Genomic DNA, 14,085 nt, shown 5'->3' with positions numbered 1-14,085 from the left:
TGCTAGATGGTAATAATTTTAAATACCTTCTATTTTGAACTTTGCATTTTTCTTTTAATCCTTAATTTTATAATAGTTTTTGAAATATGATTTGCAGAGGAGTTTAATAAAGAAACTGGGCAGGCCCTTGTTGGAATAGAAACACTACCCCCCGACTTAAGAGATTTTGTTGAGGAAGACAACCAGCGATTTGAGAAAGAACTAGAAGAATGGGATGCACAACTTGCTCAGAAAGCCTTACAGGAAAAACTTCTAGCATCTCAGAAATTGAGAGAGTCCGAGTCTTCTGTGACAACAGGTTAGTCCATGTTTATTGCATTTTATCAATTTCATATTTATTATTGATAATTATTATAAAAGTAAGATATGCTTATTGAAAAAGCAAGAGCAAAAAACTTTATCCTAGAGTTTGGAGACTCCAATTAAAAAAATCTGAAATTCCATCACTGAGAGACAAAAGGCAACAACTTAGTTTACCCCTTTGCCATATAACGCTATATATACATATATACCATTTTTAAGCTGAATGAGATGATTTTGCTAATTCTCCATCTATGTATGTTGCCTACTTTGACTGACTTTTCTTGGTAAGATACCTAGAAAAACTGTGAAACTGCCAATTCACTAAAGTTTTCAAGAGAATGCACTCTAGTAATTTCATAGTTAAGCAAAATAACACTACTGGTAAATAGTATTAGTTAGTGTAGAGTATTTATTTGATTCTTTTCAGAATTCTTAAAAGACAGAGTAGTGGCAACTAAATTTTTAATATATTCCAAGTGAAGAAAATCTGTGTAATCTATAAAACAAATGAGAAGTATATAAAAATATAAATATTTTAACAATTCTGTTATTATTAGCTGATGAAATCAATAAAATATTAAGAACTACAAAAATAAAATACATTCTAGCACAATTGAAAATACAATGTCCAATGGTTTTCTTAAGATTCGTCTTATGATTAAGTTGTGAATATAATTTAAGATGATATTTTGTATTGTAAAGAAGATACTATTTCTGTTTAGTGGTTAGGGAAATGAGAAGAGATAAATTAGATCTTTTCCTTAAACTCATTTGTCTTTCCCTTTTTTTTTTTAATTTATCGTGAGTGGATCATTTTGAATCACCCTTTTTTGTAAGGTTGTGTGTTTTGTTTTTATTTTTTAAGAAAGCATTCTCAGTGTTTGTTTGATTTTGTCTTTTACAGACAGATTCCTATGCACCTTTACCTAGATAAGTCTTAGCATTCTCCTTTGAACTTTAGACAGATTTACTCTTTGAATGAGAGATCTGTAAGACTACAGTGTGTTGTGGTGACTGCTGAACAGGCACGCACAAATCTTTCCACAAATCTTGCAACTTGCCTTCATGCAAATTGAATAGTTGAGTCCTTCATCTTGATTTTAAGCAGCATTGATTCAGCATTTTTTAAAGACTATGAAAACGGTGTTATACTGCCATATTGATACATAAATGCAGTATGCAGTAGAGTGTCTCTCAGAACCACCATTGTAGTCTTTGGTGAGCTATACCAGATGAGGACTGCGCTTTCTTCACGTCCATCAAAGGCCAATGTGTAGAGCAGGTGAAACTCTATAGTTTTACAACAGTGCAGTTTCATTATAGTAACCTTGTCCATGTTAGTAGAAAATAAAATAGCTCAGTAGCTATCAAGAGGTTTCTGAGTTCAAATAACTGTAGTAACTTTGTTATAGTTCCTGTCATTTTTGAGTTAGTTCCATCTCTGTGATTTCATCCTTTATCTGCTTCCAAATTATTCCCTAGAATTTACCCCAAGATGGAGCTACTCTGTTATTCTTCACTTAATTTTTTACACCTCCATTTGCTTGTGACTGTTCATATTGGTGGGAGGACAGGGCTGCATAAATGGCATAAATGTTAGTGGCACCTGAGCACTCAGATGAAGATGAGTCCTCTAGTCATCGGCCAAGCTCCAATCCAATTCTTGGTTCACTTATATTTTGTAGCATCACAATATTAAATTCTATATAGTCTGCTTTTCATCTTTCCTGTTTCTTACAAGAGTATCTAAATTTACAGACTTAACACATTCTATTTTTAGTAAGTCAAACTAAGACATATTCCCCACTAATATTCCTATGACAGGACTTGCCAGCTTTTCCCCATCATTTACATTTGTTATATTCCCTCTCTATGAAAAGGCCACATCTATATGCTCCATATCCTTTTTATTCTGATCAGTACTTCCTGTTACACACTTTATATCCTGTTTTGTAAGTTTAAAAAAATTCAGTAGTGGGCATTGTGCAGGTGTGTTCATGTCTCTTTTTAGTATTGGGAAAAAAAAAAAAAAAACTTGAAGAGAAATGCAGCTGAAAGGAGCCAGAGTAACTAAAAAATAAAGAGATGGTAAAGGTCAATTCACATGTAACTGTTAAGATAGTTATCTTCAGTTCTGAGTTTTTAGAAGGCAATGACAATACTGCCTCAGTAGAAAACTGTGTGTCTTCTATAGAATTGCTAGAAATAGGCACTTTGAGTTAATAGAAGTAGAATATTGTAAATCTATAAATTTGGGATGTGTGTGAGATTATTGATTAAAAATTGAGTTCTACCACTATCTTATCTTATATATCACATTAAGAAATCTATCTTCCTTTGCAGGGCAATTTAACATACACAGTTGAATAAGAGAATCTATTATATTGTTCATTGGAATTACTTATCTCTTTCATTAGCAGAGAAATTTTACTTTAATGTTCATGCCATTTTTTTTTCCTATTTCTCCCTACAGTTTTCAAATAATTTAATATAATACTTTCATAATATCATAGACAACCTGTATTTATTTCTCAGGTGTACATTAGGATTATGAGTGTGACTAGTGGAAGTAATAAAAGGAGATCTTCTTCATAAAATCCATCAGAGTGATTTTTCTTCTTTCCCTGAAAATCTTTTCAATAAAGTTATAACCTAAGAACTATTAAAATCTAGTTTCTTCAGAATGATATTCCAAATAAGAATATTAATTTATATAGCATTAATTAAATGAGTATTTGTTCCTCTTTTGCTAACAGATAACCAAAAAAATCCATAGGCATCTCTTCTTCAGCATGATTCATTGTCTTATTGAAACTAAGTAATAAGTGATAGGAAAGTTTTCTTCAATCCGTGTCACGCTACCTCTCTAATCTGCAAAAGAATATTTACCTTAACACTTAATGCTTAGAGATTTAGCCAGCAGTTCTTTACTACTGGTATATACATCAGGATTACCTGGGAGACTGTTTCGAGAACATACCAGCTAAGACTTATTGGGATCAGAATCTATGGAAGAAGGGTCCAGAGTATGTATTTTTAAAAAGATGTTCAGATAATTCTGAGTGTACCTCTGGTTAAGCATCATGGCTCTAGGCTATATGAATAACACTGTATTCTGAGGAAGAGGGAACTTTGCTTGAATTATTATTTTGCTTGTGTTACTCATATCTACTCAGAAGCTATTTGAAGTCCTTACAATATATCTATATAGCATACTCCGATTTTAAAAGCAAAAAAGAAACTGAAACCAAAAAATAAGGGTAGAAAAAATGAAGTAAAAATGGTCTACAAGTCAAAAATAAGTTGATATTCCAGGAAAGTACAGTTAGTTCCTAAGAGTAAGATCTGGTAGAGTGGACAACATTCTCAGTATTTTCAGTATATTTTCAGTAGCCTCAGTATTTTAAGTTCCTTTAAAGCAAGGACCAAGTCATGTTTTTATTTAAATCTCCAGAGTGTAGCCTAATAAATGACACATGATAGATGCTCCTTAAATGTTTTCTGCTTTGATTTCATTCCCTTTGGAAATTGCAATAATGAGTTTCCTAGAGGTGATCTTCAGTGTATGGGAGTGCAGTCATTTTTTTTAGCCCAGATAGCTGTACCTTAGGAAAGAAATCGAAACTATGTGGCGCTGTTATGACTTTCTTAGATAAATTGTAGGTTTAACTTTGGCTCCTAAGCCTCTACCTCCCACGTTACTGAGAATTCTGTTTGTGGTGCTACCTAGGAATCCGAAGCCTTTAAAAGTTTCTCTGATATCCTAGACAGCCAGCCTAGCATGGCTTTTTATAGACTTCTTTGGGGGAATTATTGACTTTAAATGCATTTCTATAAGGAACATGGACTGCTGTTCTTTGAAGCAGTGCTCTTTAAGTATTTTTTTCTGGGTAGTGGAATGAGCTTTTTATTTTCCTCCTCTGGTTATTTGTTTGTTCTAGTGAACATGTCTTTTACTCTTCTGGTTTGACAAAATAAACTTAAAACCTCTTTTCTTTTTAATTTTACCTTCTATTAAATCTGAATCCCTTGTAATTCTTCCAGGACCATTATTCTATAAGCATGTTTCATCTTAACCGGGTTGTTCCCTATCACTCTTGCTTGTAGGGTCTTTTCCTGTCATTATGGTTTTGCTCATGAAGTATCCCTCATTTGAAAAATGTCCTTTTAGCCTCACTATTCTTGAAACTTTGTCCACTTTTCCCCTAATAGTCCCAAATCATTATGAATCTCCCTAATTACCCCTGTAGCAACTATTGTCTTTCCCCCCTTATTCTAGTCCCAATCTATTCTCAGTACCAGTTATATTTTTGTCTTGCTTACCGTTATAAAGGCTCATTAGCAGCAAGGATGGAGAAGGAAATGGCAACCCACTCCAGTGTTCTTGCCTGGAGAATCCCAGGGACGGGGGAGCCTGGTGGGCTGCCATCTGTGGGGTCGCACAGAGTCGGACACGACTGAAGCAACTTAGCAGCAGCAAGGAATTTATTAATCTTTTATCCGTCCTTACAGTGCCTTTGCTTATGCTATTCCTTCTGCCTAGAATGATCATCTTCATCTCCAAGATAATCTTCTCTACAAATCCTTCAAGACTTAGCTCAGTTGGCATTTCTTCTAGGAAGTCTTTCTTAGCATGCAACATCTTTCCAAGTGTGTGTATGGGTCCATAGTGCTTCTCTAGGACCTTGTGCGTAAGTCTGTTACAGCACTTAGCACTTTGTGTTGTAATGGAGTATACGTTTATTTGATTTTGTTGAGAGTTCCTTAAAGTGAGTAAATCTTGTGTCATTTTTTCCTAACATTATTAATACCTAGCTTAGTACTGAAAATGGCACATACTCATCAAACGTGTTGGGAATGAAGTTTGGACTTTTGTTTCCAAACTCCCAGAACTTGAATCCTTGTAGGTTCACCTACTGTGATTACAGCACCACTCATACAAGTTCCATGGAAGATATTTGCACAGAGAAAATTCTAGAGAAAATAGTTTTGTATGACGTTTAGGCAGAATCATTCAGCATCACATAAGGTTTTTGGACCCAAATCCTTATGAGGAAGGAAACCTTAACCCTGGGGACCTACGTATATTTGACTGTGTTGATCAGATAAAACTGCTTCTGCTCTTAAGAGCTTTATTTACCTGCACTGTCCAGGTTTCTCTGGCTTAGCCCAGTGTCCTAGCAGATGAATTTCTTGACCCACATTGCATTAAGCTCACATCCTACTGTCAAGCATTGATGTTTTATCTGTTATAATGAGAAGAGACAGAGGGGGAAAACACAAGTAATGTAAGCTTCAGCAACAAGAAGTTTGTCTCTGTTAAGGCCTGAAATAGCTGACTTAAGCCACTTAATCATGAAACCTTTAGGAAGCAGACGCTCTGCTAAACTGGAGTTGTAGTGGCTGAGATTTTCTTAACTTTATCTATCATAGAGGCACATTGAAAGAACATTGCAGTTCTTAGGAAATCTAGAAATGAGACATTTAACTTCTTTTAGACTTCTTTTCCTGTCACAAACATTGTTATCATTTCTTCCTTTAGTTTTCCTTGTCAGAGTATATTTCACTTCCACTCTCCTAATGACTCATATCCAAAATATAAGACATCTGCACGTCAGTCTCCAAACCATTATGTCTACAATGTATCTTGAATCTAACCAATTCCCCTTTTCTCACTGTCTCTGTGATCCAAAAGCACAGTCATTTCTTGCTAATATTGCTCTGTAAGCAAGATGAAGAGCTTATGTTGCTGTTTTAGTACTTTTACTGATTTCTGGTTTTACTTTATTCTCTAATCTTATTTTCTTTACAATGTAGCCAGAATAATTTTCTTTAAACTCAGCGTGTTGTCATTGTATTTAGAATGTTTATCTACTTCCTTTTGCCCTTAAAACTTTCATGACTCAAGGGCCCCCATTTTATCCCTGTCTATGTCATCTCTTGCCATTTTATCCCTGTCTATGTCATCTCTTGCCATTTCTCCCCTCTTATACTATAGTCTGTAGTTCGACCACACTAGAAGCTTTGGGGATTGAATTCATGCTCACTTCATGGGCTTTTCATTCTTCCACTTAATTCATTATGTTTCAGCTGAGATGTTAGTTATCTCATACCCCATAATCTTAAGTTACCCTTGCCCTATTTTATTCCTACAATGTATTATGATGATGTCACAGTTCATATGTGTAATTCTTTGGTTAATAACTTTTTCCATAGTTAACTGTAAACTTCATGGGGACAGGGACTGGCCACTTTGTTAACACTGAGTCCCAGTGCCTAGCCTACTGCCTGGCACATAGACACTTAATTAAAATTCAGTGGATGAATGAATACTCATGCATCTATGTTGAAATTATAGTATTTCTCTTTTAATAATATTTCATTTTGAGAAAGGTTTTAAATTAATCAGATATTGGAAAGGATGACAGTAGTCCTGTTTCCCACCAGTTGGTTGAGTAGGAACTCAACCTATCCCGGTAACACTGTGCAATATTTTAGAGTACATTGTTATTCTTTTTACCCTTCCATTGGTTTATTAACTCATTTGTTTCATTAAATTATTGTGTGCTTATTATATGCTCGGTGTGGAAGAAATAGGAATACAAAAGGGAGATAACACCCCTGCTCTTGAGATTCTTACAGTATAGCAGGGAATATAGGCTTGAAACAAAGTAATGAAGCTATAATTGTGGGAAAGTGCTATTAAAATGAAAGTATAAGTTACTGTAGAGCAGTAATTCTTGTCTGGGAGTGATTTTGACCTTCAGAGGGCATTTGACAATCCTGGAGACGTTGCTGGTTGTCACAGCTGAGAGAGGGGGTCAGTACTACTGGTATTTAGTGGTTAGATGCCTGGGTACGCAGGAAAGCCCTCCACACCATAGAATCATCTGACCTAAATGTCAGCAGTGCTGAGGCTGAGCAGCCCTGCCCTAGAAACGGAGTCAGTGGAAATACTTCCATGCGGAAACAGCATTTAAGCAAAAGGATATATAGAAGTTATTAGGTGGAGGAGTGAGGGTTGTTGACCTAACAGTCAAAGGGAAGAAAATGAGGAAAGATCCAGAAGTGGGACAGTTAGCCTCTTCTCTGGTGTATTGGATAAACTGGAAAAAGGCTAGTGTGTGTTTCTGTGTGAGCAAAGGACACCAGGTGATGGAGAGATGGACAGAGGCCCACTTATATAAAGCCTCATAGGTTGCATAAGGATAATATTGGGCTTGTCTGTCAAATAGCCAGTGGACATTCAGAGTACATTGTTGCATCTGTGGATTTAGAACTCAGAACATAAGTGAGATTTGTTTTTGTTAAGGTTTCAGTTTTGTTTGGAGGATAATTGCTTTACAGTGCTCTGTTGGTTTCTGCCTCCAGCAGCGTGAATCAGCCATGAGTGTACATACATCACCTCCCTCTTGAGCCTCCCTCCCACCCCAGCCCCCATCCCACACAGGCTAGTGGACCAGCAGGGAAGGAAGGGCGAGATGGATTGAGAGCGTAGCATGTATTACCGTGTGTAAAATGGATAGCTAGTGGGAAGCTGTTGTATAACACAGGGAGCTCACCCCAGTGCTCTGTGATGACCCAAAGTGAGATTTTGATCCTTGTCCTAACAACAACAACAAAAATCTTACAATGAATTTCTTAGCATAAACTATAATGAGTGCTTTCTTCAGTAATTATTTGACTTATCTGAGATTTGATTCTTTTCTTTTGGTAAACTCTGGAGGAGGAAGTGCTGTTGTTTGAAGCATGTATTGCATTAGAGTCAATAAAGTAAAATTAATGTATAACTTCAAATGAGAAGTAAATAAGAAATTCATCTTAGTTCTAGACTCACTGATTTATATTAGATATACAATTGATTCTTTTCTCATGAAGCACAAGCAGGAGAACCAGAATATCTAGAGCAGCCATCAAGAAGTGATTTCTCAAAGCACTTGAAAGAAGAAACCATTCGAATAATTACCAAGGCATCACATGAGCATGAAGATAAAAGTCCTGAAACAGTTTTGCAGTCGGTAAGAATTTTTCTTTTAGCTCTCTGAGCATACCCATCCATGTTCACGAGGTTTCTTAGCTGTGTAAGGAGAGTGACCTGTCTGGGAGTCGAGAGAGACCTGGCCAAGGGATGACTCTGCCGTGAACATGATGAGTGGTTGTAGGTGTCACCTAACTGCCCAGGTTGTAATTTCCTCAGCTATACATTTTTAAATGCTTCTTTTAAAAAAAAATAGTTTTTATCTTCCTGTTAGAGAATTATGAAAAATTATAATCATAGGCCAAACTGGTCATTTGATTTGGAACTTCAAAAGAGAAGTACAGAGTTTAACCTTATTTTTCTTTCCCCTCAACCTCCCTCCCACCCTGCCTTCTGTATTTAGTCTTACGTTAGGATAGTTGGGAATATAGGGTATAATTTTCATTGCTCCATGGACTATGTTTAACAAAATTCCAGATAGTCTAGGTTAGAGTAATATTAGCAGGATAAATATGACATTGTAAAACAGTTTATGCATATTTCAAGTGCCCTGTGTCAAATAGTCATTATGAACCTCCTTTAGTGTAATTTTCAAGTATTTAGCTGTGTCTTTTAATAACAATAAGTTGAACATAATAGTATTGTATTATGTTTCAGTGAATATGATATTCTGAGAGATGTTTCAAGGATTTCATACTATAGAACCATTCAGTTGCTATAGGTATTTATTTTTCATTAGTAAGCACAAACAGCTCTAATATAGGTTCCACAGTGGCTAATTTTAGGATTGAAGATGCCCACCCAGACAACAAAAGAAAAGAGGACATTTCAACACATAATTTCTGCTTATTGAGCTTAATCTCAACAGTAACCCTCTAATAACAGTGTGGACTTTAATATTATAAGGCCATATTAACCAAAATGTTCAATTAATAGGATAGTCTTTTAGTTATATCTTGCTGAGCAAAGTGATATTGATAAATTATTTTTTAATTTAGTTTCCTTTTTGAAAAAGTTTGATTACATATCTTCTTACCATAAAAAAGTATTAATATAGTTTTTTATTATTATTCCAAATTCTGCAAATACCCTAGAGGCTATAAAACACTTGAGGAACTGCTCATTCTAGAGCACTTCCTGGAAAATGTTTCTTTGAGTACATCTGAGTGAATGATAGAAGAAAGGACACCTTAGGAAGGAAGAAAAAGCACCGAAGTAAATACAAGGGAGAAATATTTTTGTCTGATTAAAAACATCTTTTGATAGGGCTTTTGCTAGTTAGGATTTTTATTTGTTAGAGTCTGCATTATGGTTGATAAGTTTCATCCTTTTAACTGATATCAAAAAGGTGGAAACATTACTTCGCTTAATGTAGAATCATGGTGGTGGTTTTTCCTTTTTTTTTAGTTTGGCTCATCAGGTGCAGTTTAAATTTATAGAAATTAGCTCTTAAATTTAGATAGTTTATTCATGTGGTTATTATCTTATAAGGTAGCAGCCTACTGCTTCACCTTTAGTTGAAAAAGGATGGCATTGAGAAAATAGATTAGCTAGCATAAATATTTTTCGATTTGGTTTATCTTCTGGAGTTAAAAAACAACAGCTGGTCCCATTGTCTGTATAAATCCTGCACCATGTCTAGAGTATGTTGATCATGACTGTATGACCAGTGTTTCTTGGTCTCATGGTCAGTTGTTTAGGATAATTAAAATTACTGGGTTTTCTCATTTAAAGGTATGCCTTAGAAACTTAAGGGCAGCAGAGGATGAGATGATTGGATAGCATCACCGATTTGGTTGACATGAATCTGAGCAAACTTGGTGAGATATTGAAGGACTGGGAAGCCTAGGCATGCTGCAGTCCTTGGGGTCGCAAAGACTGAGACATGACTTAGTGACTGAATAACAGCAAAGAAAGTAAATTGCAAAGAGTCTTTAGTTTTGGGGGTTAAATAGTTCTGGGGTTTTGAATATTAGTTTTATTTTCTGCAACCTATGCAAACTTGAATAAGTTGCTTAATTTTTCTAAACCTCAGTTTTTTAAAAATATAAAATGGAGGTGATTATAGGATAAATTAAGATCATTTTTTAAGTGCCTTGCATATAGTGTAGACTTGAGTAGCTCTTTATTTCCTTCTGTTACTTAAATCCTAACCATTTCACAAATGTACAGTATATAAAGTTTTGACATTAGTGTTAAGAAAAATTTCCTGAGAAGCTTAGAATCACAGAAGCCATAAAGAGATACTCTCCAGATGTTTAGACAGCTTGCTTTTTAGAAGAGAATCCCTAATTTTAAATGAAATATTTTAGAAAATTTAAAAATACAAAAAATTAGACTCTAAGAATCATGCATAGTTCTGCTACCCAAAGTTAATCACTTAATAAGTTAGTGTGTTTTCTTTCATTCTTATTTTTATATACAGATTGGTGATTTATTTTTGTAGTTGATTTACTACTGCATATACAATTTTATATTTTAATGTTTCTGTCACTAAACAACTTTCCTCATGTTGCAGATTCTTTGTAAAAAATGTTTAATGACTTAATAATAATTCGTTGAGTGATCAAATTCTTGTTTACTTACTCATTCCCTTCTTATATATTTATTTCTACTTTTACATGATTTTAAAAAGACTGCTAAAAAATGAAAATTCTTCTATATTTTTGGTTATTTCTTTAGATTTCCATAGTGGAGTTATTAGGTTAAAAGCTGTGAGCATATTAAGGAATCCAAAGGGGTTGAAAATATATAACTTTCTAATCACCCTTTAATGGGACCACTTTTTTTTTTTATTTTAACTAATTGGGTATTTAATCGATTTCAGGCAATTAATTAAAATCTTTGTGATCTAATTATTTTGCAGCTTATTAACTGAGGAATTTATTTTTAACCTTCTTTAAGTTCAGCCTTTATTAAGGTGTTCATAGAGGATGTGACCGTAAAAGGAAAAGATATCCTTAGGCATGCGTGCTCGGTCTCTTCAGCTGTATCCAACTCTTTGCGACCCTATGGACTGTAGTCCACCAGGCTCCTGTCCATGGGATTCTCCAAACAAGAACACTGGAGTGGGTTGCCGTACCCTCCTCCAGGGGATCTTCGTGATCTAGGGATTGAACCCACATTTCCTGGGGCTCCTGCATTGCAGGCAGATTCTTTACTACTGAGCCACTGGGGAAGCTCCTAAAATCCTTGTACTTTATTTCAATGAACCCTAAAATTCTTTATATGAAAAATTTTATGGTAATTTAAGATATCTAAGCTCGATGAGAAATACTACAGAATGTGTGCCCAAAGCTGCTTCCTTTTTTCAACTTTCACCCAAATAATTAATAATATGCTGTTTAAACTGTTTTGTGGTAACTGGAAAGGTTTACAAAACATTTGTTTTTCCTAAGTGCAATTATTTTTTTCAAAGGAAATACGTTGTTATGTAAGGATCAGTATTCTAAGGAGTGCATTTCCTGGTTGATACTTTCCTTAAATTTATATTTATTATTCTTAATATATTATTGGTTTGAATTGGTTTGTTTGTGAGAAAATTTTCACCAAAAGTCCAGACAAATTTCTTAGTTTACCTGCTTATATTTCACTCTTGTGACTGGAAACCTAGGACAATATTTTCTCTCTTAATTATTTTTTTATTATTTTTTCTCTCTCTCTCAATTAATTCTTAATTAAATGTCAGGACCAAGCATATCTCTGTAGACTATGTGTTAGTATATTGAGTTAAGATTATTCAAATATAAGCAATTCCAAGAAGCATCATAGTATAATGTTTATAATTTCTATCATTTATAGAACAGTAATTAATGTATCAGATTTCAGGTTATCTGAATACTCTCTCCTGATCATGACAACCGTGCAGGTTGGTTATATCCTCCTGAAAAGTCAAAGACTCAAACAAAGCAAAAGAAACCTTTCCTGAAAATGAGGTGGTTAATAATAGCATTTCATTTTAAAAAATAGTCCATCTGGCCACTGTTATTGTTTTATTAATTAAACTTTTTCTGCATACATACTTTGAAAAAGTCAGAAAATCTTCACATTACTAAAATTTACCCGTATTTTAAACTGCAGTAAGACCACTCCGTTTTCATTAAAATTTTCTGTTTATTTGGTGTCAAAACTAAGTTGATTTTTGCGTAGGGCAACTTTAAGGGTGCAATTTGAAATTAGTTAAGCAATCTGCTTTCAAGCACCGTAAGTATTCTTGAAATTTGTTTGCAGATAAATAGTGAATATGGTAGTCATCTATTCAGTAAAAAAGGATCCTTGTGAAATCTGAACAGTATTTTGAATGAACCATGTTAGTGTCTTTGAGTGGACTTTCCGGATTTTACACTGGCTTCCACTCCATTGGTTTAATGACGTATATAGAATTTAACAAAAAAAACAAATCTGAGTTGTTAAAAATTGATATCACTTACTAGTAGCATTTCCAAAAACAAGAATTCATTGAGAACTCATGATGTAAATATATTATACCAGGTGCTAGGCACCTGAGTTAGGCACAAGAGATTATGGATATTAAGTGGCAATATAATTAGTTATTAGAAAGGATAGATGGTAAATCATGAGAAGGAAAACTTACATATTCTCCTGGGGTTGGAGGAGGTCATATCTTATTTTGATGAAAATATCAAAAAACCTGTATAGAGTTATTAGAATTAAAAATAAATAAATCTTTCATCAATAAAGACAGCAGTAGGATATACAACTTCAGTATTAATTGTTTCTACAAATTTGGAATCCAAGGTGCTCTGTGAGGGGAAGAAAACACTTTTAAATTCAATTTAATATTTGAGATGCAAAGCAAAAGCTAGAGATGTTGTGTTATTACTGAATTAATGCATTTGCTTTGATGTTCAACTTTAGGTGGTTTTGTTTTCTACTAAACCAATACAGGAGTTTTAAAAGGATCAAGAGTCTGTGCACTTAAACTGAGTGCTTCCATTGTTCTCTTTTCTAATGTTCACACTAATGATTTTTTTCTGCAGAAACCTGAAAATACCACAAGCCAGCCACCTTCTAACCAGCAAGTTGTAGAGGTGGAGATTCCTCATGTAGGGAAATTTATGATTGAGTCAAAGGAGGGGGGTTATGATGATGAGGTACCTTTATTGTAGCCCTTGGCACTATTTCCACTTGTTTTTTTGCTATTTAAATGCAAGTGCTTTGGGCATGCCTGCACCGTCACACTGTGTCTCTTGCTGCATAACATACAGCTTTGCCACCCACAGTCTGAAATTACCTTACCAATTGCTAACAGTATTAAATACTTTGAATTTCAAGTGAAAATGTAACTAGAAAGCTTATGAATTTGGCAAAAGAATAGTTTTGTATTGCAAGAGTTAGTTCCTTTGTTCACACACAGAATTTGTTTACTCTCAGGTTGGTAAGTTTTAATTAAGTTTGTTTAATTAAATAGCAAAAATTTTTTGAGCACTTAAAACTTTTATTCTCCTTTCCTGTTTTGCTTGAAGTATCAATTATACTTTGCCCACTATTTCCTACCAGGAGATCCTGCAGTCTGATGTGTGGTGTACATTAGTAAATAGATAGGCTTCCCTGGAGGGTCGGTTGGAAAAGAATTGCAGTGCAGGAGACTGCCTGCAATACGGCAGACTGGGGTTGGTTTGGTTTTGTTTTTTCCCAACCTCTGTGTGACTGAACTGAATAATTCATCAGCATTGCTAAATACCTATCAGTATTTTGTACACTGGGCACCTCATCTTACCTCTTCTTATCACTCCACTGTTAATTTTCATCTACTTAGTTTTCTAACATTATGGAGTCACTTT

At 34.6% G+C, this 14,085-nt stretch overlaps 1 protein-coding gene across 4 annotated transcripts in view; it reads left to right on the top strand.

Annotated features, from left to right (window-relative positions):
* The window catches only part of USP25 (ubiquitin specific peptidase 25), a 155,533-nt gene that overhangs the window by 105,252 nt on the left and 36,196 nt on the right, over nucleotides 1–14,085 (top strand). For 2 of the 4 annotated variants that reach the window (XM_061134150.1, XM_061134152.1), the window contains exons 17-19: nucleotides 98–298; nucleotides 8,182–8,321; nucleotides 13,282–13,395. In XM_061134150.1, coding sequence (XP_060990133.1) covers nucleotides 98–298; nucleotides 8,182–8,321; nucleotides 13,282–13,395 — 455 coding nt within the window. The remainder of the gene's footprint in view (nucleotides 1–97; nucleotides 299–8,181; nucleotides 8,322–13,281; nucleotides 13,396–14,085) is intronic. The other 2 variants (XM_061134151.1, XM_061134153.1) reach the window with 1 other exon arrangement.

This window comes from Dama dama, chromosome 31 (genome assembly GCF_033118175.1).
Source record: "Dama dama isolate Ldn47 chromosome 31, ASM3311817v1, whole genome shotgun sequence".
Taxonomy (NCBI): domain Eukaryota; kingdom Metazoa; phylum Chordata; class Mammalia; order Artiodactyla; family Cervidae; genus Dama; species Dama dama.
This window is presented reverse-complemented; position numbering and strand designations above follow the sequence as displayed.